The sequence below is a fragment of the Trachypithecus francoisi genome, unplaced genomic scaffold, assembly GCF_009764315.1.
Source record: "Trachypithecus francoisi isolate TF-2019V2 unplaced genomic scaffold, Tfra_2.0 Lachesis_group13, whole genome shotgun sequence".
NCBI lineage: Eukaryota > Metazoa > Chordata > Mammalia > Primates > Cercopithecidae > Trachypithecus > Trachypithecus francoisi.
Window position 1 is genome coordinate 62237934 of NW_022681458.1, and position 27903 is coordinate 62265836.

General features: G+C 36.6%; 1 protein-coding gene across 7 annotated transcripts in view; it reads left to right on the plus strand.

Moving 5' to 3' along the window:
• ZNF385B (zinc finger protein 385B) overlaps window positions 1-27903 on the plus strand; it is a 435288-nt gene that overhangs the window by 95903 nt on the left and 311482 nt on the right. Inside the window, exon 1 of one of the 7 annotated variants that reach the window (XM_033230983.1) lies at window positions 16304-16614. The exons of the other annotated variants lie outside the window; for them this stretch is intronic. Within the exon in view, the coding sequence (XP_033086874.1) occupies window positions 16590-16614 (25 nt within the window). The 5' untranslated portion in view covers window positions 16304-16589. Of the gene's footprint in view, window positions 1-16303; window positions 16615-27903 lie in introns of those variants that run through there. 7 annotated transcript variants of the gene reach the window in all.

The window sequence follows — 27903 nt, forward strand, 5'->3', positions numbered from 1 at the left end:
CTGTTACATGGTTCTTGGTGTGCTATAAATAAATAATTTTTGCATTTCAAGACAAATCTAACTACTTTTTACTCCGTTGATGATTTAATGTCATTAAATTATTTTCTTCAGTCAATATTTAACATGCTGTGAAAGAAAGTAAAGGGGCTTACAGGATATAAGATACATACTTAGTAGAAAATTATTTTTCCATTTTCTATTTATTATGATAATTATAATTATTCCAAGGTGTATTGATTTACCTATAGTTATATATTAAAAATATAGTTAGTGTTACGGCTGGGCGCAGTGACTCACGCCTGTAATCCCAGCACTTTGGGAGGCCGAGGCAGGTGGATCACTTGAGGCCAGGAGTTCAAGACCAGCCTGGGCAACATGGTGAAACCCCGTATCTACTAAAATTACAAAAATTAGCCAGGCATGGTGGCACACACCTGTAATCCCAGCTGCTCAGGAGGCTGAGGCAGGAAAATTGCTTGAACCCAGGAGGTGGAGGTTGCATTGAGCCAAGATTGTGCCATTGCACTCCAACCTGGGCAACAGAGTGAGACTCCATCTCAAAAAAAGTAAAAAAAAAAAAAAAAAATATATATATATATACACACACATATAATGTATAATATTAATTAATAATATATAATGTATAACAAATCAAAGCCCATTTCACCCATGATATATAATGTATAACAAATCAAAGCCCATTTCACCTCATAGAGAAAAATATATATTGTATTATATATATAATATATATTATTAATTAATAATAATATTGTACATTATATATATATATTTAGTGTTAGGTTCAAAACTGATACCTAAGTTAGAGCACAAATAGCCCGAGTAAAAGTTTGAATTGCATCTGTTAGAGTGTAAATGTCTATGAATACCATAGTCATTAAAAATTATATTTCTGAAGAATATCTCATGATAGGAGAAATTGTCTGTGATATAATGCTAAGTGAAACAGCAGGAACTAAAGCAGAATATACCTAGTGCTATCATGTGTGCATATGTACACTATCTACTATTTAGAGTCTCCACTTAATGAGGTTCAAGCCTGACATCATTTCATTTTTTTCGGTCACTTTCTTCACTTTTGATCTATCAAATTTGTGTTTCGCTGGGTAGCAGCTCTCTCAACACTCTCTCAACTCATAGCTTTTCACTTTTGTATATTCAGAAAGATTCTTTGATTTAGAAGATTCAACTCTATTTATGAAAACAACATTTTATTGCCAAATTAAGATTTGTCTAGATGGACTCTAGAACTTTGAGTGGAGGGCTGGGCACATGAGCTTCTACCCTGCCCCTGCCTCAGCCTGCTCTTCAGCCTAGTGGTGGGAAAACAGAAGGATGAAAAGGTGGAGATTTATCTTACCTTACAGCCTCCGCAAGGTGGCAATACTGTTCTTAATTGCTGACTACTATTTTGGCTGTCTCTGTGGCTCATACATCCTCCTAACAGACCCTGTGGATGAAGGGATCCCCCAGGTGGTCCCTTAGGCATTGAGAGTCCTTTGTGAGATAGCTGCATCTTCCAGCTTGCTCATAGTTGTTAGCAAAAACCTTCATTCCTTGACTGTATGTACCTCTTTCTTCCATACTATGGTAGTCCTGGCAAGATTGTGTCCTCTGTTCTCATATGCATCAATACTTGGGGATTGAGGTCAGAATCCATCTGAGAATGAACATTCCTCTTGAAAACCTGAAACTACTGAGGCCCAAGCAAGTACAGGTGGAGTGGACTGTGGGGGGCTTTCTTTCCTGCTCAGGTAGCACAGGGAAAGCTGGCAAGCCCACTGACAAAGCAGGCACTTAAACAAGAAACAAAATGCTGGTCTTCCTTTTTTGCCCATCACTTGGCTTCAGAGAGTATTAAGGGTTGAATTGTGTTTCTCCACAAAATAAAAAAAGATATATTGGAATTCTAACCCCCAGTACCTCAGAATATGACCTTATTTAGAGTGAGGGTCTTTACAGAGGAGTGAAGTCATTAGGGTGGGCTGTAATCCTATGTGACTGATATGCTTACAAAAAAACCAGAAATTTGGACACAGACAGATATGCACAGAGAGGGAAGATGATGTGAGAAGAGATACAGGGAGAAGACAGCCATCTACAAGCCAAGGAGAGAGTCCTGGAATAGATCCTTCCCTCACAGCCCTCAGAAGGAACCAACCCAAGTAACACATTGATTTTTTTTTTTACTTCTAGCCTCTAGAACTATAAGATGATAAATTTCAGTTGTGTAAGCCACTTAGTTTGTGGTACTTTGTTACAACAGCCCCAGAAAACAAACACAGGGAAGAAAATCGAAGCCCATTTCACCCCTGTAGAAAAAAATATGTGTTGTAGATATTCTTCCCAAGAACTGTTAATTTAAGAGGTGACTTCCCCTCTTCTGGGTTGGTTTTATAGTGTTGGAGTTGGCATGGATGGGAATTGGGTCCACAGGGTGATGGTTGAGACATGTTTCTAGTAATAAAAGGTGGCTGACCCCTAGCCACTGGAAGTTCTTCTGCCAAATTTAGTATTCAGGGTATTCATAGAACTTTTAGATCTGAGCTTTAGAACAACAGGAAGATTCTTAGAGTGTACCTGAAACCAGTCTGGTGTGTGTGTGTGTGTGTGTGTGTGTGTGTGTGTGTGTGTAATCAGTGTACTTGAGCAAGGGACTTATGATAAGTAGCAGCAAAGTCCTTTTCCCAGCACTGTCTCCGTAGCCAAATGTTTTATGAATACACTGGGCTGTGAAAGAGAGACTCAAAGGGGAAGCAAAAAGAGCTGAGGTAACTTAGTTTGCATATAAAAGATCCCTAATGCTTTCCCCATCCAGTTCCAAGGGGTAAGTGGAAATAACAGAAACCACAGATGGGTCTTGGCTTCCAGAAAAAGTAGTTGTGAGTTTCTGTCTCACAGAACGGTCCACAAAGACAGTAAGACCCTGGTGTTCCTGGCCCCTAGCAAGGGTGGGCAGGTGGAACTGAGGCAATCTTATGATTTCCTATGGGCTTAGGGAGTACCGAAGCTGCTGTAGAACCTGGGAAACACAGGGACATAGTCTTTTCTGTTGGACTGGGACAGTGGCAGGATAATGTTTTACATGTAACACAGCAAAGAAATACCTCACAGTTCCTGCAGGAACTAATGACTAAATATCAGACAGAAATAAACATGCCTCAGCAGACGTCCATGTGCAGAAGTGACAGCCAGGCCATAAACACTCCTACCTGAGCCCTGGAACCATGTAAGCCTATAAGTACCCTCCTCAACCCACCCCAAATCTAGATGCAACTCTGGGGAAAGTCACTTCATACTGCCTGAAATTAAATATCAATCATCACATGAGATGGAGTTTGTACTAGGCAGCATAATTTATCATTAACAGATGTATCCTTAAATATTGGCTAAAATAAATTTTTCAACTAGAAAGGAAATGATAAAAGAATGAATCTTGGAGCTTTGAGAAGGAAAGAAGAAAGAACAATGGAAAGAATAGAAGTATGGTACATAATAAACTACCTGTGGTAGAGTTCTCCAGAGAAGCAGAACCGGTAGAAGAAAGGAGAATTAGCTCACACAATTATGGAGGCCTCTAATTTTCAAGATCTGTAGGATATCTGGAGACTCAGGACAGCCAATGGTGTCATTCCAGCCTAAGTCCAAAAAACATGAGATTCAGAAGATTTGATGGTGTAGTTCTAGCCTGAGGGCTGGCTGGCTCAAGACCCAAGAGGAGCTGATGTTTCAATTTGAGTCTGAAGGCAGGGAAAAAAAAAAACTAATGTCACAGGTGGAAGGCAGTCAGGCAGGAAGAAATACCCAGAATAATGTGTAACCAAATATCTGAACATCCAGTGACCCAGTCAAATTGACACATAAAATTAATCGTTATGTTATTTTCTTCATTAGCTTTGTAAATCATATTTGATGACTGAAACAAATTATAAGCATGTGATGCTAAAAACAATGATATTTGAAAGTAGGGATGTTAAATGCTGATACCAATAAATTGTCTGCCATAAGTCACATACATATATCATTATAATATTAATGGCAACCACTATGAAAACTATACAAAGAGATACAACCAAAATATAAATAAATAAAGATGGAGTCCTAATAAGTGTTCAAGTAAGCCACAGGACAGAAAGAAGAGAGAAACAGAGGACCAAGAGCCAAAGGAAAAAACAGAAAGCAAATAATAAAATGTTAGACTTAAAGGCTAACGTCAATAATTACTTTAAATGTAAATAGCCTCAATAAACCAATCAAAAGAAAAAGTACATTTAAAAAAAAAAAACCAACTATATGCTGCTTACAAGAAACTCACTTCAAAATCAATAAGAGGTATGCTGAAAGTAAAAGGATGGAAAATAATATATCATGCAAACAGCAATTTAAAAAATAAAGGTGGGGTAGTTATATTAATGTCTGATGAAGTAGGGAGTAAAGAAATTTACTAGAGACAGAGCAAGACATTATGTACTGATAAAATGTTCAACTCACCAGGAAGACATAATGATCCTAAACGTTCATACACCAGACAGCAGAGCCTCAAAGTACATGAAGCAATAACTGATAGAGCAGAAAAAAGAAATGGATAAATTTACAATTGCAGTTGGGGACCCACTCTCAGCAACCGATAGGGTTATTAAACAAAATAAGCAAGAATTTAGAAGGTCTGAACAATACAATCAGCTAACATGATCTAATTAATTTATATTGAACTCTACTTAATAATAGTAGAACACTTTTTTCCCCAAGTGCCTATACAACTATTCACAAAGATAGACCATATATTGAACCATAACACAAACCTTAATGCATCTGAAGGAACTGTAATTGTATGCAATATTTTCTCTGACCATAATGAAATCAAGTAGAAATTAGTAGTAGAAAAACAACAGGAAAATTAAACAATGTATCTCTTAAATCTATGAATCAAAGAAGAAGTCTCAAAGCAAAAACTAGATGAAAATGAAAGCACAACATAGTAAAATATGTGGGATGAAGCTAAAGCAGTGCAGAGCTGGAAATTTATGGCCTTAAATGCTTATATTTGAAAAGAAAAAAAGTTCTCAAGTAAGTTCCCAACCAAGAAGCTAGAAAAGTATAGAAAAACCAAACCACAAGCAAATGGAAGGAAGAAAGTAATAAAGACCTACACCAACAATCTGTGAAGTTGAAAATAGGAAAGCGACAGAGGAAAAGTCCATAAAACAAAAAGCGTGTTCTTTAATAAAAGCAATGAAATTTGTAAGCTTTTAGCAAGACTGATGAGGACATTTAGAAAGGAGGAGATACCGATGAGATACATGATATTATGACAGAACTTGCAGCAATTAAAAATATAATAAGCAAATACTAAAAACTTGTATTCATAAATTTGACAAGTGAGAAGGATGAACCAGTCCTTCAGAAACCATAAATAACTAAAATTCAACTAAAATAAACATACACTATCTGGGCTGGGTGTGGTGGCTCATGCCTGTAATCCCAGCACTTTGGGAGGCCAAGGTGGGCAGATCACTTGTGGTCAGATGTTTACACCAGCCTGGATAACATGGTGAAACCCTGTCTCTACTAAAAATACAAAAATTAACCTGTTGTGGTGACATGTGCTTGTAATTCCAGCTATTCTGGAGATTGAGACAGGAGAATCGCCTGAACCCCAGAGGCATAGGTTGTGGTGAGCCAAGATCATGCCATTGCACTCCAGCCTGGGAGACAGACCAAGACTCCATCTCAAAAATAAATAAACATAAACATAAATTTAAAAGTAGACAATCTGAATAGACCTATAGCCATCAAATAAGCTGAATTTATCATTACAAAGCACTTGAAAAACAAATTTCTGGATTCATATGGTTTCAGTGGAGAATTCTACCAAAGATTTTTTAAATTGACACCAATTTTATACAGTTGCTTTCAGCAAATAGAAGAGGAAACACTTCCCAATGTATTTTATGAGGCTAGTATTATCCTAATACCCGAATCAGACAACACATTATTTTTAAAAACCCTACAGAATAGTATATCATAAACTTAGAGTAAAAAATTCTCAACAAAATATAAGCAAATTGAATCCAGCAATGTATGAAAAGAATTGTATACCATAACTAAGTGGGATTTATTCCAGGTATGTAAAACTGGCTCACCATTTAAAAATTAATAATCTACCACCTGGGCACGGCAGCTCACGCCTGCAATCCCAGCACTTTGGGAGGCCAAAGTGGGCAGATCACCTGAGGTCAGCAGTTCAAGACCAGCCTGGCCAACATGGCAAAACCCCATCTCTACTAAAAATATTAAAAAATTAGCTGGGCATAGTAGCGTATGCCTGTAATCCCAGCTACTTGGGAGGCTGAGGCAGGAGAATCACTTGAACCTGGGAGGTAGAGGTTGCGGTGAGCCGAGATCACGCCACTGCACTCCAGCCTGGGCAACAGAGCAGGACTCCATGTCTTAAAAAAAAAAAAAAATTAATCTACCATATCAACACGTTAAAGAAGAGAACTCACATGATCACATCCATTAATGCAGTAAAAGCATTCGAGAAAACCCAACACACATTTTTAGCAAGCTTGGAATAAAGGGAAACTACCTTGATTTAATAGAAGCATCTAAACAAAGTCTACAGGTAACATCATACTTAATGGTGAAAGATTGAATGTTTTTCTTCTAAGACCAAGAGCAGGGGAAGGATGTCCACTCTCAATTCTCTTATTCATCATAGTGCTGGAAGTTCTAGCCACTATATTAAGGCAAGAAAAACAAATAAAAATAAAAGCCTCTAATCCCAGTACTTTGAGAGACTGAGGAAAGAAGATCACTTGAGCCTAGGAGTTCAAGACCAGCCTGGGAAACACAACCTGTCTCTGAAAAAAAAGAAAAAGTTAGCCAGGCATGGTGGTGCACACCTCTGTAGTCCCAGCTACTCAGGAGGCTGTGGTGGGAGGATTGCTTGGGCTCAAGAGGTTGAGTCTGCAGTGAGCTGCAATCACACCACTGTACTCCCAACTGGATGATAGAGTGAGACTCTGTCTCAAAAAAAAAAAAAAATCACATATTATATTTATATACTAAAAACAAACATATGGAAATCAAAATTTTAAAATGCAATACCATTTATAATCACTCCCCAATACAATGAAATACTTAGATACACATTTTAAAAAACGTGTAGGATCTATATGCTGAAAATTACAAAATGCTGAGAAAAGAAATTGAAGACCTACATAAATGGAGAGACATCCCATGTGTTTAATAAATCAGGATTAGAAAACTCAACAAGATTAAGACGCCAGTTCTCCTTAAACTGATCTATAACTTTCATGCAATTTCTATCAAAATCTCAGCAATTTCTTTTTGTAGACGTAGACAAGATTATGCTAACATTTATATGAAAAAGCACAGACCTTTTAGCTAGTTTAGCTGCTAGCTAAAACTTGACAAAGAAGAAAAAAGGAGGGATCTCTCTACCCAATATTGAGGCTTATCATATATTAAAGTAATCAAGACAGTAGTTTCATTGGAGAGAGAGAGAGAGAGATGAAAAAGACTAGAGAACCCAGGCATAGATCCACACACACATACTCAACTGATTTTTTGATAAAGGTACAAAAGCAAGTCAATGGAGGAAGAATACCTTTTCAAGTCCTGGAGTAACTGAACAGCTGTAGGCCACAAAACAAAAAACTTAGGCCTAAATCTGACACCATATAAAAAGATTAACTCAAAATGAATTATAGATTTAAATGTAAAAACATAAAAATTTAAAACTTCTGGTGGCTGCCCCAGAATTCCTAGACTTGTGGCTGCATCACTCCAGTCTCTGCTTCTGTTTTCACGACATCTTCTGCTCTGTATGTCTATGTCTTTTCTTCAGATCTCCTTTCTCCTTGTCTCATAAGGATGCTTGCTATTGGGTTTAGAGCTCACCTGTATAATCCTGGATTGTTTCCTCATCTCAAGATTCCTAACAATCACATCTGCAATGAGACTTTTTGCAAAAAAGATAGCACTCACGGGTTCTAAGGATTTGACATGGATATCTTTTGGGGGTGACTTGTTAAACTGTGGTACATCTGTGCTAAGGAATACTACTCAACAATAAAAAGGAGTGAACCCTTGATACATGCAACAACTTCGATGGATCTTTAGGGAATTATACTGAGTGGAAAAAGCCAGTCCCCAAAGGTTACATACTGTATGGATTCCATTTATACAACATTTTTGAAATAGCAAAATTGTAGAAGTAGAGGACAAATTAGTGGTTGGTAAGGGACGGGGGTGAGTTTCAAGAAGGAAGTAGATATGGGTACAAAGCTGCAACATGAGAGACCCCTGGTGGGGGACACATGAATCCACACAGGTCATACACACACACACACACACACAAATACAAGTAATACTGGGGAAATCTGAATAAGATTTGTACATCAGATCAATGTCAATATCCTGATTACACTATTATTCTATAGCTTTAAAAATTTTTTACTATGGGTAGAAGCTGGGCAAGGTGTTCAAGAAAACTCCATTATTTCTTACAATTGCATGTGAATCTCTGATTATCTTGATAAAAATTTCAGTTAAAAATTTTAATAAAGATGACCACCTAAACCCCCTAGTTTTCTAGTAGCATAATTAGAGATAATAGGAAACAGAACCTTGGGGATTTTTCTTATTTTAAATATTACCAAGTGCCTATTTTACAGAGATTAATAAAACAATATCTTAAGTATCAAGAGACAATAAATATTTAAATAATTGAATTGCAATATGGTATGCTAAGAACAATGGCACATCTACAAATAACGTAGATGTGGCACAGAAAAAGGAATGATTAACTTTTTGGAGGTCAGGGAAGGCTTCCCAGAGGAGGTGATCTTTGAGATGAGTATTCAAAGATGAGTTTCAAATTATTCAAGAAAAAACATTCCAGGTATAGGCAACGGCAACACAGATGCATGTAGGAACAAACTATAAATAGTTTCTTATTATTGGAGTGAAGTATGATTTGGGGGGAAAGAGGAAGATCCCTTTGCAAAGGTGGAAAGGAATCAGAACAGGAAAAGGGGTCTTCCGGTCCTGTGGGAACAGAGGTACAGGGAAAACAGCTGCAAAGACATAGATAAGAAAGTCACAGGTAGTTGCTGGAATTCAGAGCTAAGTTGTTCTGAGTTCTTGCTGTCACTCTGGTTTATGTTAACTAGGAGCCTCCACATCAGTTCCAGATATCTCACTTAAGTATTGCTTCCCCAGGATACCACACAATTGCAGAGCTTATTTTTTCCGTGACCCATCCACGGCTTCCCAAGTCCAGGTAAAACTGACTATATTAGTTCTCTATGAAGGGTGACTAGTGACTGACATCCTGCCTTCTGCTATCCATTCTCATTTAAGATTAAAATTTTAAGACGTAAAAAAAAAAAGTTAGTCAAGCAAAGAGAATAGAGAAAAGTGATCCAAAGGGAATGAAGAGAATGCTCAAAAGCTCAACTTGAGGAAGAACTTGGTGTGTCTAAAAACCTGAGATATGACTGAAAATGAGTAAGGCAATTATTGATAGAAGAAAACACAAGAGAAGTTTGGAAAGGTAGGCAGAAGCTTTCAGAAAAAAATTTAAAACAGTGTTTTACTTTAATTGTGATTCTGTGGGTTAGAAATGTGGGCTGGGCTCAGCTAGGTGGTTCTTGTGCTGAACTCATGGGTGAACACCTGTGGAGCTTCAGGCTGCTACAGAGTAACTGGGTTAGATGGTTTTAGATGGCTTTGCACATATATCTAGCAGTTGCTGCTGGCTGTAGGCTGGATAATTCTCACCAGCAGACTCCTCCTCAAGGAGATTAGACCAGGCTTTGTTACCCAGCAGTCACAGAGCAGTGTTGCAAGACAGCAAGAACAGCAGCTACAACTTACTGCATTCTTTTGGTCAGAGCTAGTCACAAGGTGCTATGGTTTGAATGTTTGTGTTTCTCTAAAATTCATACATTAGAACTTAAACCCCAACGTGACAGTCTTAAGAGGTTGTGCCTTTGAGAGGTGATTAGGCCATGAGGGTGCCACCATTATGAATGGGATTAGTGCTCTTATGAAAGAGGCTTCAAGAGCTGACTGCTCCTTCTGCTTTTCCACCAAGTGAGGACACAGCGTTGGTTTCCTCTGGAGGATGCAGCAACAAGGCGTCATCTTAGAAGGAGAGAGCAAGCACTTACCAGACACCAAATCTGCTGATACCTTGATCTTGGACTTCTCAGCCTTCAGAACTGTGATAAATAAATTTCTATTATTTAAAAAATCACATCAGTCTGTGGTATTCTCTTACAGGAGCAGGAATGGCCTAAGACACAATGCCAGCTCAAATTCAAGGGGTGGAAAAATACGCTCTGCCTCTTGATTCAAGAAGTGGCATCTTTTATTTGGCCTTAGAAATTTTAGACTGAGTTTGAGTAGATTTTAAAGTCAGGATGCTTGGGATGGGGGAGAAGATAAGGGTGATAAAACCTGGGTATTTTGCAGCAGGAAGTGGAGTAGTAGTTTGGACGTGGGAATGGACAGTGGGATTGGAAAATGGGTTGTCAGTTGCAGTGTTATATATAATTTTATTTTATTTTTTTGGCTGCTATAATCTGTGCTGTTCTTTGACACCCCCAGGATCCTCAGTTATTGTTTCTCCCCTCCTGCTTAAAGATTTGTTAATGTCATTCCTATTCTACATTCAAGAAACGGTTATTGATATTAAATGGCCTCTGGGGTCAGGACACTAATGATAGATATTATAACTCTTAAAATACGTTTGTGGGGTTTTAAATACATAGGCCATATTTATCACATTGTATCTCATGCATATTTAAAATGTTAAATTTATCCTCAAATGTGTTTTCCCAGACATGTTTGAAGAACTTTAAAAATTAAACTTGAAAACACGATACCAAGAAGTACCACAAGATGGTGCCATGAGTATATTGAAAGTATGATAGTTTCTTCATTCCTTTGCCCACATCAACATTCTGATGCAACTTATTAGTGAGTAAGGAAAGCAAAGAAATACCACACCAAGGAGTGAGGATGTGTGGACATGCATGTGGGGGCAAGAGTATGCTCATATGATAGACTTTCTGAGCACCTTGTATGCGTTAGGCAGAATGTATAGGAGAGACATGGCAGGGGTTGGGGAGATTAGGTGTTTGGAAGGGGGAAGAGCAGGAGAGATCTTTCTTTAGTTTTCAGGAATAAAAATTAGTACTTAAATATATTAATATTGCTCCATGTCTGGAAAAATCTCCATTTTAAGAGATATTAGGAATGAACATAAATGTTAAATGAGGCAACCTTAGGTTTGTATGACAGATTTAAAGATAAGGCTAGAATTCATCAGTACAATAATGATTTTACCTTTTCAGTAGAAACACATAGTTTTAAATGCTTGCTTTTACTTAATTTTTGATGAATCAATTTGCCATTTTTCATTCAGCCAAGAAATCTGACTTTTGCAAAATATAATTACCATGGTGAATGTAACAAATCATTGAATTTCTGTCAGTAAGTGCATTAGATAAGTAAATCATTTCAGTGTGAGGTAGGTGAGTTAAATTATTTACAATATACTTATTTCTTTAAACCTCTTAATTAGTAAGTTCAGAAAATTCTTTTCGTAGAATAATTATTATACAATCCATGTATCAGATAGAGCCCATATGACTTATGGTTTTTAATGAAGGGACAATGAAGACTTAGAAGGGGAAAAGGCCTTGGTCAAAATATGTCAAATTGTACCTTTGAAAACAGAGCATCTGCTTTTCTTTGTATATGTCCCAGGTCCTTATAAGAACACTCAGGAATTGTCTCTTACTTGTAGTACTTCAGACCCAGTGATGATACATATAGTAGAAGGAATACTGATACACTTTTCTCATTCATTGTCTTACTCAGAATTGATCACTGTTTAGTTTCCAAGTATTTTACAAAATCCTGACTATTTTTCAAAGCAAGAATAATAGTTGGTACCCTTTATCTGTTCTCCCCAGATAAATTTAATTGAGATTGATATTGTAGGGCTTATTGAGATTGAAGTTCCTTGGGAGACTAGAGAAGTTTGGAAATAGGATCAAGTCTCAAGTTACAATTCTAACCACTTCCTGCCGCTTTGAATTTGAGACGGAGCTCCAGCCATCTTCAATGGTGTCAGAAATCTAAAACTACAACTGACGTAGACTTGAAAAAGTCATTATAGAACATCTCCATATTCTGTACATGTGGTTAAAAACTGTCAAACAAGGGTGTGGATTATACAAGGGTGTGAATTAAGTACAGAACTCTAAGGGATTGACACATAAAAGAGTTTGAATGGAACTTTGATAAAATGGTTAAAAGGGGTGGTTGGCCCTTTTTTAGTGAAGGAGAGATTGTCTTTTTCTTAAAGAATGCTTTTGAATATAAACTTTTACATATTATATCTATTAAAAGATAAGAATTGGTTAACATCAAGTCTTGGTTTTTAGATTTTGAAAACCAAATACAGCTTTCAGTGTGGAAACTGAGTCTTAGACAATCACGGCAAGTGTTTACATGTCTGAGTGATTTAAATCATCAAAGGCGTATTTAAAACCTTGGTGTCTGCCTGGAATAGAAGTGTTACCCATTTTAAACTAATCTAGGGAGAAGGGTTTTCAGCAGTGAGCCAAGTCCAGTGGTAATTAGTGAGTTCAATTTCCACTGGGGGATGAATGTATTTTCACCTGGACTGACCAACTTTCCTCACACAGACGTTTGACTTTCACATCTTAACAGTGTCACAGCCAAGGAGGCTGTTGGACAGTGTTCTGGGTTAGACATCCCTGTGGAATGTTACAGCTGACCGTGAGGTTGGTATATGTCCTTGGCACTAAACAGTTTTTCTCGAGCTGTGAAACACATTTGCTCTTCTGATTACATGGAATTTGGAGATGGTGGAAGGCCTGGATATTGTACTTTTTAATGGGCTGAGTGTGCTGGCACTCACAAATAATGTTAACCCACTTCATTTAAAGAGCTTGCGCTCTGGTGAACCTGCAATCCAGAGACTCTTGTCCTGTAGACACTGGGTGTTTATCTATTATTTTATGAACCTGATGTAAAATGCATAGGGAGCTTTTTTTAAAATCATAGCCCTGAAGTGTTACTCATCTTATAGGATAATAAGTTACTTTTAGAAGCTGCTATAACTCCATCAAACCATGAGGGCACCATTTTGGTTGCTAAAAAAGAAGAATTCACCGAATTATGTTGTATTGTCAAAAAAAAAATGCAGTTTCCTTCTTCACGTAGAAAATGACTTTGTGATTGTACTCTAGATACTAAAAGCCACACATTACAGTCTAGTTTGTTCAGTGAGTAGAAAGACCACTCTTCACATAAATGCCTCCTGGACACTTCCCCAGTGCAGATTTAGGCCCCAAAAGGCACCCAGGAAATGCTCTTTGAAGACTGAATGTTCTATAGACTCAAAGTCTTATCTTAAGTGTAGTGTCAATGCTCTGCTATATTAAAGTTCTTTAATATGCTTAAAGAAAAGTATTTATTTGGGAAACGTACTCATCAGAAAGACTCCAAGCAAATGCAATATATTATTCTTGTTTTTTGAGAACATTTGTTTTTAAAATGAATTTTAAAATTAAACAGTTGACTCTTGATGGCAGAAAATATTGCTACTTTTTTTCTAAAACTGATTTTAAAGAACCTCTAATGCAAGTAGTTTATAGCATATACAAATAAAACAGAAATCTTTACTTCATAAGGCAAAGCTTATTTTTTTGTTTGTTTCTGATAGTGCCATATGCACTGTATAACATTATGGATAGTTTGCTTTTGGGTACAATGAGAAGAGGGTGAGATAACCAAATGTTTTGCCTCACTCTGAAGATACATTCATCCTTTTAAAATTTCCTTTTGAAAATTGAGGTAGGTTGCTAAAAAATATTTATGTCAAGTGCCTTTCACACTAGTGGGTATAGAGTTTAGGTGATCAATGAGTACTATTATTATTATGGTTTTTTTTTTTTTGATTCAGTAATTCTGAGTGGCTTCTTCTTGCCTTTCTTTTCCATGTCCTAGTTTTGTCATCGTGCATTATTGCCACATTTCTGCTCTGCTTTGTGTCTCAGTCTTACTAGCACCTTCCCTCATATTTTTGCCCATCCGTTAAAGTAACACTACCCTCCAAATTTCTTGCCTAAGCAAGAAAACACCTGCTTAGGTACCATTTCCCAATCCATAACTTTCTAGCAGTTTAAGTAAACATTTACACGGTCCACAGTCTTTTACCTGCAATTCCTGAAATCCAAGAAGCAATGAAAACTGGAAGATTTTGTAATTCTTGTTGATGGGAAAACATGACATGAACTAATGTGAACTTAAATTATAGCATTTATTTATCCCAACGAGTATGAATATGCACATGTTTTGCTATAGAATGTTAATGTATCTGATTATAGAGTTGTTGCCCCAGACCTCAATGTGGCATTATATAACATCTGCCACTGGAGGCATTATATAATTCCTGGCATATGTAGAGTATTACCTTTCTAAAATCTGAAAACATTTGAATTCTGAAATGCATCAAGCACTAAGGGTTTTAGATAAAGGATTGGCCTATAATCAAATATCCCGGTTTAATTTTAAACTTTTATCTTATTACTAGGGAGCTTCATGTGTGGTAATAATAAAAAGATTTTTAGGCATACAATCTTTCATGAACTATTCCTATGACTGTTTTCTAAGGAAAGTTTATGTGTCTGGTGGGTGAGCCAGACAGGACAGAAGAGAGAGGACACTGAACAACTGCAAAGTCAGTGATGCCCAATGCTGTTTCTCATAATACCTTCAAATGTTGCCCTAGGGGCTTCAGGAGACACAAAACAAATGGAATTCAGGTGGGAAAAGTGACTGTGAGGGGCAAGTGTGTTCAATGGCATACATATAGGTCTACATACACACTTATGTGCATATCCACTCGTGTCTAATCTGTCTCCAAGCGAGGGCATCTAACCAGCAGCCCATAAGGAGTCAACTTTCCATATGGGGACATAGTGAGAATACCCGTGAGAGTGCTGTGTTTAATGTTGCTCCAGAATGCTGTGTTACGTAAATGTGTGCTGCTTAGGTTTACACGGATGTTTCATATTGTAGACACTTCTAAATGTGTCATCTCAGAGCTGGTAGGATTACTAGAACTGAACCCAGTCATTTATAGGAGGTCCTCAAATAAGGAATTGCCTTTACTGAATTCTAATTTGTTTGGCCTTCAGAGTCTCAATGAGAACCTAAAACCCTTTTTAAAAAGTTGAATAGAACCTTAAATGTGTTGTCAATGTTGCCTCCTAGGAATTTCTTCCAGTTTATTTTTGTGATTTCTAATAAATGTTTTATTTCTTTTTTGCTTTGCAGTTTGCATGTGCATGTCAAAGCTGTATATTTTGTAATCTCAAATCACTGCTGCTGCTTTCTGGGGTATATGTATTTCTGGGGTATATCTAATACTGCTTTCTGACCTTGTGTCTTCTAAAGATGATGTCCAGTAGCTCTTGCATCTTATATTTTAGTAACAAAAGAGGAAGGATGATAAAAAGCGAAGGTATAAATTTGAGGGTAGTTGGGATAAGAATACATGGGTTTAATGAACTACAGATTTTTCAAAATAATGAGCAAAGATTATAGTGTTAAAAATATCTATCTTGCATGTTTATTGTTACACAGAATAGATTTAAATCTTTATTGTTTATGAAATTGTCTTAGAGTAAAATTGATGGTATTTTGTCCTGGTGCTAGCATAGCATCGCACATTTTTAACTATCACCATTATTTTAATTTAGAGATGGGCACTTAGGAGTTAAAGGATGTTTGATCTGCCCTTTAATGGATATCTGTGTCAAATATATGGAATTATTTTTGTTATAATTGTAATAGTCTCCAGTGATTTCATTTGTCTATAGCAAAGTCCCAGGAACCTACAGCTATTTTGATTTATGCAGCCTTTATAAGTCCTTATAATATAGACTACTGATTTCTTTCCTGTATCCTGCTCATTGTTGAAAAGCCAGAGCTATTTTTAACATTTACACAATTTCAATAGATGATTCTTCATTCCATGAGGTTTGGTGCTAAATCTGTGGAGACTTTCATAATCATATCCTTTTTGTGGTTTGCTTGAATTTGATCACAGTGGCTGATTTCATGCATTGATAATGAAGGCTTAGGTTGCCTGTTTCTCAGCATAAATCCACCTCAGACTTGTACGTTGACAGTGCTTCTGGTTTCAGCATGCATGGAGATATAGAATTGAAATTGCTCTGCTTTCTTTACAAATGACTCAGAGTGTACTTGTCCTTCCCTAAAATGTTGCCAGCGTGTAAAGGATTTTCAATGAGCAGTGCAATAAGCCAGCAACTGGGAAGGCTTGGAGCGGCACTGATATAACGTGGTGCTGTCACACAGATAATCAGGGCTGGAGCCAAGTCTCGGTAGCGCTGTGCATTACCCTGGTCACATACTGGAAGTTTTGTTTATCCAACTTGGTTGCTCTCGACGCTGGTGAGAGCCCTGCCAGGATGTGGAGTGGACTTCCTAGCAGAGGTGAGCATTTTTATTCTAAAACTTGGATGCTGGGGTCTGGGATGTCAGTAACAGATTCTTTCGTACGTTGTTCTGAATCCTGTGGAGTCATCAATTGTGTTTACCACATCGTACTGACACACCTGAAGAGCAAAATATATGATTCTTTAATTTTGTTGCGAAGTAACTCCTTGAATGGGTGTGATAAGCAGCCCTTTCTTTCTGTGCTAGCTGTTTGCCGAGGACATCTTACCAGTAGGTGACTTCCTTTGCATTTTAAACATTCTGAACAAGTCAGTGATATTATGCAATTTGCTACCATTACTGAAAGAAGGTAATTAGCAGTGTTATTATGTGTTTCAGATGTATTTAAAAGGCTATAAACTAAGTGTACTTTGTAGAATCTTTGACATGGAAAACAGATAGGAGGAGACAAGTCATGTTTCGAGATAAGAAAGTAAGTGATGTGGATTACATACTGGAGTTGACACCTTGTTAAGCTCGACATTATTAATAATTAAAAGTTATGACCAGTCATGCACTGGAAAACCAACAGTAATTAATTTCTAGTGACGGTGTGCCGAATGAGAACGGGAGGAAATTAGCAGTATTTCTTCATGAAGTGTGTTTTTATTAGCTGAGATGTTTTAAAGGCAGCAGATTTTATCATTTAAATATACATAAAGTACCTGCACTGACCTGGAGAGGTTAAATTACTAGGTCATCATGCTTGGAAAGGTTTGATGTAGGCTTGTAAGTATATGGTATTTGAAAGCCAACTAGATATGGGCAGGCACAAACTTAGCCTCCAAGTAGATGGAGTGCTATTGCTTTGGCTTGGCTAAACTCTAATTCCTGTGTTTCTAAGCATGAATGGAGTGTGAGGGTTATAATGTATTACATAGCATTATGCTTATTAAGTGTCTGTTGAGTACATTAGGTTGGCAGGGGAATCTATTTTTCTTTGATTGGAAGCAGCTAGCATGGTACATGGGGTGTGTGTGTGTATATGTGTATGTGTTTTTCCTGCTATATTTATTTGAGGCAGCTGTTTCACAGCTTTCAGCTTTGAAGTTATAGCTAAGTGTGTATTTGTTTGATAGAAGACTCGAGAACCTCTTTTACTGCCAGTACACGTAAAGCTTGGCTAAGCAGACGCATCAGGAGCAAACCATTTGTGTTCGCCAATCTGTCTCGGCAAGTCCCAGGGCCACTATCTTGCTAGAAGCCACTGTGTGCTTTGGAAAGCATGAAATTAGTTTTACACTGAGCACATGGTTTCTCATTTAGCAGCTCTTTTTATGGTAATGGTCAATTTATGGTTCACTGCCAGGATTTTGGTGTACTGTCAAAACTGATAGCTTCTGCTAAGGCATCTCTATGAAGATTTAAAAAAAAAGAAAAGTGGAGAGATGGAAAGAACCTAATTAGACCCTCAAGAATAGACTCTTACCTTCAACCTCATCTACTCTAGATGCATTGTCATTTCTCTCAAGTTCCTTTATATTGTTTAATCCAGGACCTACAGATTTAAAGTTGCTAATATCTGCCACTTTGTCCTTCCTTTGCTAACATGTGACATTGAAATAGTTATGTTCTGAAATGTGAAGTATTTATTTTTTGCAATACATTTGTAGAAAACCACTCTATTAATGTTGACCATATTGTGCAATTCATCATTACACTTATCTGCTTGTCTGATAATGCATCCTAGAGCACTGTTGGAGAGAGGGAAAGGCTTTAATACATCTTATAATTTATGTAAGCTAGTCATACTTAGTTGTACATGTATATGCTATGAGTGGGGTGAGTTAAATAATAAAATTAAAACAGCCTGTAGATACATTAGAAATTTCACCCAAAAAGTGCCTTCTTTCACGCAGTGGTCTCATTTAGAAAAGCAAAAGTTGTTAAATGCTAAAATGATACTAACATTAAATACAGTTTTTGTTTGTTTCCACAGAATAAAAATGAAATGCATTTGTCAATGTGCTAAGGATGCTTTCCTTAGCCTTCTCTTTCTATCAGAAGATAACCCTGGTTGAAAGTTGTGCTGGTCATAATGCATTTTGAAATAGAGGTGATCAAAATTACCAGGACGTTTAGTGGAGTATTTATTTTTGTGCTGATTCTTTGCACTATGGTAATGAATATGCAGGTGGAATAGAGTACATATGGTGATGGTGCTAATATACTTTTTCCCTCATGTGGTCTTGACAGTGGAACTGAAAACACTTCATAAATCTTGAATTTCATGATTTTTTCTTGTTAATTATTAGATCTTTGCCTAGGTTAAGTGGTTACACATGTAAAGAGTCAAGATAAAATATTATTGAAATACAGGGTGTAATATGTGCCATTGTAATTAGAAAACAATTTTGTGTTTTTAGATGAAGCAAAATGTGAAACTTTTTTTTCTTCTATTCTTTTGGGACTGTTATGTCACAAATCATCATCGGATTGTCAGGGGGACTCAATTTTAGATTTTGACTTACAAATAAATATCTCGTATTTATTAGTTCCCCAAAGCCAATGAAATAAATTGGATTCGTGGGTTGAGAATTAGAAAGTTAGAGGGTATTGATGTTTTCTCTTTGAAATTCCTGATGATGTAACATGTTTAGTAAATGAAAACCTTTTAAAAAAAAGTTTCAGAATGTTAGAATTCTCTTAGAATAGTGACATGTGTCATATTACCTAGAACATAGGACATTCACTCGGAGAAAATAAGGGATTAATTCGGCATATCTGCCTGAAGTCTTAGTAGCAATTTCTCCTTCAGAAGTAGTAGGATTTAGGAAATCGTGAGGATGTAAATCTCAGTGATTTGCCTGCATCTTTTCTCTTTTGTATTAAGGTATAGCATCTTGAGTTGTTCTTCAGCAGATCTTAAAAATGATTAGTTACAAAAAATAGTAGATATAAACCTGTTTTATCTGAGAAACATGATTGCAAAATGAAAGTACTTTTCCAATGTGGCTTTCCTGATGGTATACACCCAAGAATAATTTGGGCAATTTATAGAGTTTATAGTTTCTTTTGAGATATATTGCTGAGTATACTTTAGTGAGAAAGTGGCTTCTTACCTTAAAGCTTTATTTACTTTCAGTCTTTTCACTTACTTTTTTTCCTACTTCCTATTAATAAATTAGGAACATCAAGTTTTAGGGTTTCCAGATTTAGCACATAAAAATATAGAACTCTGAGTTAAATTTGAATTTTAGCTAAAACAATAATAATATTTTTAGTATATATCCAATGCAATATTTGAGACATACTTAATATTGAAAATTGTTAGTTGTTTAGCCGAAATTCAACTTGGACTAAGTGTCCTGTATTTCATCTGGAAACTCTACCTACTTTCTAAATAAGAAAGTGAGTCTCCAGTAATGGCCTAGAAAATTGGTTTTACCAATGCCAGAATGGAGGTTCCACATGCCTGTAAAAGTGATCAGTTTTAACTGTTAGGTGGATGCCTGAAAACTCCTAGGGAAAGAAAGTTGCTATCTGAGAAACTTAAGATGGTGTCAAGAAATAAAGGACTGATGGAATCTAAATTACAAATAATAAATGAACGCCTCCTACAATTACTAGTATAATAAAGGCAGCACATTAAATAAGTGTCAATAACATTTTGAATAAATAATGAGTATTATACAATTAATTTCTAACTGTCATCCCTTGTCAACTAGAATATTCTCGGGATTTTCCTTCCTTAGCAGGTTTGAGATACTTATAAACTCATTTTGTTTTGTTGTAGTTAAGATGCATTATGACAGGTGCCTCTCTCAATGCCTCCTCTCCTACCCGTTCGTCTGGCCTTTATTTAAATATTTGTTACCCTTTTGATTTTAGGACTTAGTTCTGACTGCCACCTGCTAGATTTCTCAGAGAGGCAGAATAACTTGCAAACTTGACCTAGAAGAAAATCTATGGGATCCTTTAGTTATTCAATTTACCATAGCTGAATAAAATAGAATAGATACAATATTTATTATGTACCTACTGTGTGCTTCCTATGATGTCAAAATATTTATAGGTAGGTTTTTATTGAATTCTTATAACAACTTTATAACATATTAATGTAATATTAGTTGTACACATGCTGTTTGCCAAAACTCCATTCCCAGACCCAAGCTATCCCAATTTTAACCACACTGGAACAGAGCAGAATGTTCTATTCCTGGATCTGAATGTTACTCTTAGATACGGGACAACCTCCCTGTGGAATAAAGGGGTCCTTTTCCAAGAGTCTTCATGTCACTTCAGGCTATATTGCAAAATCCCCTTTGCCCACTCAGCTTCTGTATTACCTTTCTTCTCTTTTCTCACTTCCTAATATTCCCCTCCTCCTTTTTGTTAATATCCTTAACAGTCAAAACTAGACATCAGTGTATAATTTGATTCTCAAAATGAGAAAAAAATCATAGAAGTGAACCACATGTACCATAACAGAATGTGCTATTAGGAGAACCTACAGTTGATTAATAAATAATATAGACAATATGTTTGGAATAATTTCTTAAACCTAACCTTTTTGCTTCCAGTCTAAAATGCCACCTCAGTTCTCTGTCAGTTATGCAACATTCAAACCAGGAACCTGTTTTGAGCCTGAGTTGATCAATTGAATGTGAGTGTCATTAACCCAAGTTTTGGAAATGAATTAAGTCTACCATCTCAAGAAAGTACTTCTTACTAAACCATATCTTTGAATTAAATGTTACTCCCACCAAATGATCTAGTTCGTTTTTCAGTGTCTATTGCCCTATCGGACAAATTCCTATTTTCTTCCCTTTTTTTCTTGTCTATTAACACTATACCCTTATTTCAATCTGATCATTTTAAATCTCCCAAGATATTTTTCACCTCCACTCATCAATCTGTTTCCTACTTTGCCTAGTCATAAACATTATTGTGTTATGCGTTACTTCTTCTACTAGTTTAAACTGATATTGGTTGCCTTTTCTTGTATTTAAACTATGCTCTTTAGGAAAAGATTCTGGTTTTTTTTTACCTTAAATACTCTACTCCAGTCCCCATGTTGGCATCAATGTCCTCCTACTTACTTCAGTCCTATTTGGTTGTGTGACATGTTTGTTATGGCAAAATACCAATGTGAATCCATAATCTAAATTTCAATCCCTAAAGATCTTCCGACATTTGTCCTCAAATTTTTGGAAAAGGTGCTGAAGGGTAAGTTAAAGTTATTAATTTGAGGGACTCTATTTCTTTTAATTTCTTAAAACGTGATACTGGTCAATAGCTATCTTTTCTTGGCAAATGACAATTGAATGATAAAAAGATGCCTCCCCCAGGGAACACCTAGCCTGTCAGAGATGAGGAGCCCTCTGTCGCTGACTTCTTCCAGGGACTCTGCAATGCCACTGAGATATTTAGCAAATCATCTTTTTGCTCACATTTCAAATTTGGTGTGGGAATTTCACTTGGAGACCTATGGTATTGCTAGTTTTCTATTTCTCTGATTCATTTTCCATTAGTGGTGTTTTTTAAGCAGATAATGGAAGAAATGACTTTATATCTAGAACTTTCCCTTCCTTCCGGCAAGTTAAAGGGAAATGTCTTTACTCAGGATTCTTGGGGGGTGCTGGGAAGGGCAGGCTACATTTTGAAGAAATTTCAAAATATCCAGGAGTAAGCAGATTTAGAAATGAATCTTCAAGGACTTCTTTTTTTCTGACATTTTTCCATACTTTCTGTGTTTTTATTATTACACAATGGGTAATAGTATAGTTATAATAAATCAGTTAACTCAATCTAGGAGCTTTTGGATTTTGTGTAATTTAAGTACATAGCCACTTTTGTGTGATTTAGTAAGGTGAGTAAGCAATGAATACCACTCCGGCAGTAGTTAGAAATCCTGTAATGGGCTGTGAGTCATGCTTTAATTGGGGTAAGGAGAAAATGGGTATGGCTTGGAAATGATCTCTGATGTTTATCACTTGCTTCAGCTACAACTGATTTAACCAGCAATAAACGAAAGTTTGACTAAGCTACACTGATATTCCAGGGTTGGTCAGTTTTGTGCCAGCCACCATGGTCATATGATTAACAGAAACTAATAAAATCTGGTGAAAAGCATGTTTAAGGTAAACCTACAATAAAGCTAAACTCCATCTAAGCTGTAAAAAGCTTCAACTGAAGTAAAAATAAACTAGAAAAGTGACTTTAACACCCTGAAAACATGATAGCTAAGACTCAAACTGGGATTGGATACCCCACTATGCTTAGTTCTAAACCCAAATAGTTCAACCAACAAAACTATTCATCAGAGTACTATAAGCAACAGCTTAAGACTCAAAAGACTTGGTGGTGCTTTATATCCCTCTAGAGGAGCCTGTTCTATGATCGATAAACCTAGAGGTAACTCACTATCTCTCACCATTCAGCCTGTATATCGCATCAGGTCAGCTCTCCAGCAGCAAATATTATCATTGTCCTTTTAAAATGGAGTGGATGCAATAAATGGTGTATAATGAGACTTCATAATAGGAATGATAGTTGACTTTCAAGCTAACTATATGCAAGACGTTTTATACGTATAAACTCATTTAATCTTTACGAGAACCCTATCGGTAAGCATTAGGGAAACTGAAGTACAGAGAGATTAAGGTTCGTTCCCAAAGTCATCTAGCTAGCTCAGCTGAGATTTGAATTTGCAGTGGGGGTGGAATCTATGCTTTTAACCAGTGCTCTAGACTAGTTCTCTGTGAGACATTTAACGAAGTCTTGTGGCCGGGCTAGGTGGCTAATGCCTGTAATCCCAGCACTTTGGGAGGCCGAGGCAGGCAGATCACGAGGTCAGGAGATTGAGACCATCCTGGCTAACATAGTGAAACCTCATCTCTACTAAAAATACAAAAAATTAGCCGGGCGTGTTGGCGTATGCCTGTAGTCCCAGCTATTGGGGGGGCTGAGGCAGGAGAATGGCGTGAACCTGGGAGGCAGAGCTTGCAGTGAGCCGAGATCATACCACTGTGCTCCAGCCTGGGCAACAGAGCGAGACTCCGTCTCAAAAACAAACAAACAAAAAACCACCAAAGTATTTGTTGATATTATTTTGTGAACAAAATAGAAAACTCTGGACTGAATGACAGTGTAATTTCGTGGATTTGTAACTGGTTGTATATCTATACCTAAAATCTACCTGGCCAATATTAACTGAAGGGAAGGCTCCAGGACTCTGCAGTGACTTGGTGAGAACATTGATGACTTAGCCATTAAATCTGTAGATATTATCAAACTGGGATAATACAAATATAGGAAGACACAATTGATGTAAATGCTGAGCCACCTCCCACACTAAATAAATTAGAATGTCTGTGGCTGCTATCTGGGAGTCAATATTTTTAAAGCTCCCATTGTGATTCTAATGTGCAGCCTCAGTTAAAACAACTATTCTAGAAAAGTGGCCCAACTCCAACATGATCAGTTTCAACTAACAGTAAGTGGACGAAGTAGTGAAAAACGATGTAGGAATATTGATAAAATGTAAACTCATAATATGAGTCAAAAGCATGATATGATTGCTTCACACAATCTTAATCATCTCATAGATGGGAATTGTAGAAACAGTCTCTGTAACAATGAAGGTTGGAGTCCTGCTCTTTGCTCAACTGGGCAGAGCATGCCTGGAGTTTGGGTGAAATGCAGAGGAGGGCTTTAGATGTTTTCATATGAAGGTGACCAGCCTGGTCAAGTTGCACTGAGTACTTTATCAAGGGGAAGAGATTATTAGGGGACTTATTTTATGTAACATTTGAATTATAATTTTTCAAGAAAGCTTTTGGGTAAAATTAATGCCAGTAGACCAAGTTTTCAGGAAGAAAGATTTTTGCTTGATATAAAGAACTTCCCACTAGAACAGTCTGAAGATGAAGGGATTCCATTTTTTGGACATGGTACAGATCCCTCATTGGCGTTACTGAAGCAAAAGGCAGATTGTGACTTAGGCATATGATAAAGGAGGTTTAAGGGTTGGATAGATCGTTAAAGTGGATAATCTTCTAACTTCAGACTCTATGATTATATGAGCATGTTAAATTTCAAAGACAATGCATGAGTGACCATTTGTTCATTACATTAGTTCTGCATTCAGGAGAAGCAGTGGAGCAGTGGGGTTATGGAACAGTTTCTGAGGCATTCAAAGTGCAGTTCCACCACAACTTAGCTGTGTGATTATGGACAAATTACTTCACTTTCCAAGTCTCAGTTTCCTTATCTGTAAAACAAGAATAATAATAGGCTCAATTTTATTTGTTGCAAAGATTAAGTCAGAATAATATATATAAAGGTTTCTGCATAGCAAGTGGAGAGAACATGGGGGGAATATGATGTAATCAGAAATTATCCTAGTAAAAGCTGTGGGGTTGCAATTGAATTTATGATTTGGCGTGTGGTAAAGTACTCAAAAAATTCTGCTGTTGTTATTCTCAGATTCTTTTTTCGATTATAGCTGTCTTAATAAAAATTAGGGTCTGAAAGATAAAACCTAAAACAGGTAGCTATTGATGGGAGATATGGAGCTGGATTACAGGAGACACAAGTTAAATGGCACAACATGTGAGGCTTTGAGTAGGTGGGGGCCACATAAAGAATGGGCCTGGGCAGGAAAAAAAGGGAGTTTCTGAAAGGGAATTGAGGAACTTTTTTGCTTTTAACTCTTTACCCATTTCTAACTATTATTTCATTTGATCCTTACTATAACCCTGAGAAATAAAGAAAAGTAACATTTTCTCATTATACTGATAATAAACAAGCATCATCAAAAAGGTAAGTGACTTGCTGAAGACAGGAGAACTAGAAGTTAAACCTAGACCTCTCGAACCCCACACCCCCACTCAACAGCTTTCATACGTCACACCAACTTCAACCCAGTTCCATGTGCAACCCAGCTTGAATGTTTGCATTTGAATGAGAACTTAACAGTAGAGACTATAAACAATGTGATGAGATGCGGAAATGAAGGCAAGATGTGAAAAGAGAATAGCATTAGTGAGTTGCTTTTACTCCAGTATAAAGTTTTGTTTTGTTTTGTTTTGTTTTTTTGGAGACGGAGGCTCGCTCTGTGGCCAGGCTGGAGTGCAGTGGCATGATCTCTGCTCACTGCAACTTCCACTTCTCGGGTTCAAGTGATTCTCCTGCCTCAGCCTCCTGAGTAGCTGGGACTACAGGTGCCCACTGCCATGCTCAGCTAATTTTTTGTATTTTAGTAGAGATGGAGTTTCACCATGTTGCCCAGGCTGGTCTCAAACTCCTGAGCTCAGGTAATCCACCGGCCTTGGCCTCCCAAAGTGCTGGGATTACAGGCGTGAGCCACCGTGCCTGGCCTTAGTCTAAAGTTTTAAAGCGTTTCTGTTGATTGGAAGACAGCATTTAAAGTAAGTCTGGAATGATGATTAAAAACTCAAGAAGTAGACTTACCAGTCAATGATGTTAATGTTATTATCACAGTTTATCATATCTGACTACGGAAAGGGCTTTCTGTGTAAAATAATTAACTATCCTTGACACACCTCATGCTAAAGGGCAAACTTCTTTAGCATGGCATAGCAAATCCAATAGTTAATAAGAATCACCATATAGTAAAAGTTTAATGGTCCAATGAGTTGAGGGAGGACCAAGGACAGGGGATAAAGTTTGTGCTTTGATTTGTCATTCAAAATAAGAGCTAAAAAATAGCTGCAAAATTGATAGAGAAAAAAATATCCTATTATTTATTTTTTAGACGAAGTTGTAAGCTCCCAAAACAAGTATCAAATAAGATGGAGAGTTGTATAAATTATTCTGCCTACTCTTATTTTAATAAATATAGATGAGTAAGTAAAATAGTCCTTCACCTAATCAGAACCTATAATTATTAGCTGTAATTGTCACAATCATGGTTCTTGCTGACCAAGGTATTTATTTTTCTTTTTCACATTTAAATATATTTACATAAAAATAATAAAATAAGGTATATTTAAGGAACAGGTTTTTTTATCCATAGCACTTTTACACTCAGACAGTATACATATTCTATTATTGTACTTATACTGTGTATTATTTATTTTACAATATCTTTCTCACCTGTTAGTCTATGAGTACTTTGAGGACAGGGTCTATGTCTTGATTCTTTTAAATATGTGACTCTCAATATAATACCTGGCATATGATAATAGCTGATAGACTTAAAATGTTGACTAAAGGATAGAACACTTGAATATAGGATCTGTGAATACTTGTGGAGGACTCAATACTTTATTTGATGTTGCCATTCATAAAAATATTCATTCTTCAAGTAAAACAAAACAAATATGCTATTTTTCTTACCTATCAGATGGATAAGATCAAACCATATGGTAGCACAATGAGCTACCTGGTGTGTGGGCATGGGGTACTCTCATACATTGTTGTATGGAGTATGAATTGGTTCATTTAATATTTGCAGGGCAATGTGGTAATAACTATTAAAACTTAAAAGGTATATCTCTTTTGACCCAGCAATTTCACTACCAGATTTAGTTAACAGATGTACTTGCATATGTATACAAAGACACATAAAATATTAAATTTCCTTGCATGTCCGTATATATATATACATAAAGATTTTATTGCAATGTTATTTGTAGTAGAAAAATATAGGAAAAATACTCAGCAATAGATAATAATTATGGTTCATCCATGCCATGTGATATTATGCAGTAATTTAAAATAAGGTATGTCTGTAAGAACTGATATGGAATAATGTGCAAAATAGAAGAAAAATTAGCGATATGCAGAACAAAGTACGTATTGTTTGTGTAAAAGGTGTGTATGTTTGTATGTGTGTATGTATGTATATACATATGTATGGGGAAAGGAGGAGGAGATCAGGAAAAAAGAAAAGAATGAATTTATTTCATGGGAGACTGGGGACTGGGTTCAAGGTAGAATTACTTTAAACTGTATACTCTTTGTGCTGTTTGAAGTAGACTTATATTTAACTATTATACTCTTGTACTTTTAAATTTTTTAACATACACATGGCTTACTTTGAGAATAACAAATATGTTCATATTTAAAAGAAGGTAACAGATGAAAGAAGCGGAGGGGAAATGGAAGGAATATGATGTGATCAAAAGTTATCACAGAAAAAGCTTGTAAAGTTGCTAGAAGATGACTTTATGGTTTCTACTCGCAGTTAATGGATGGGAAAAGCTATAGAGGAGAATTCATCCCACTGGGTAACTGCATGATGATCCAGCCTGTTGCCCTTGTCCTCCTAAGTGTATGTTGCTGAGAAGGTCAAGACAAAAAGCTGGTGTTCGGTCA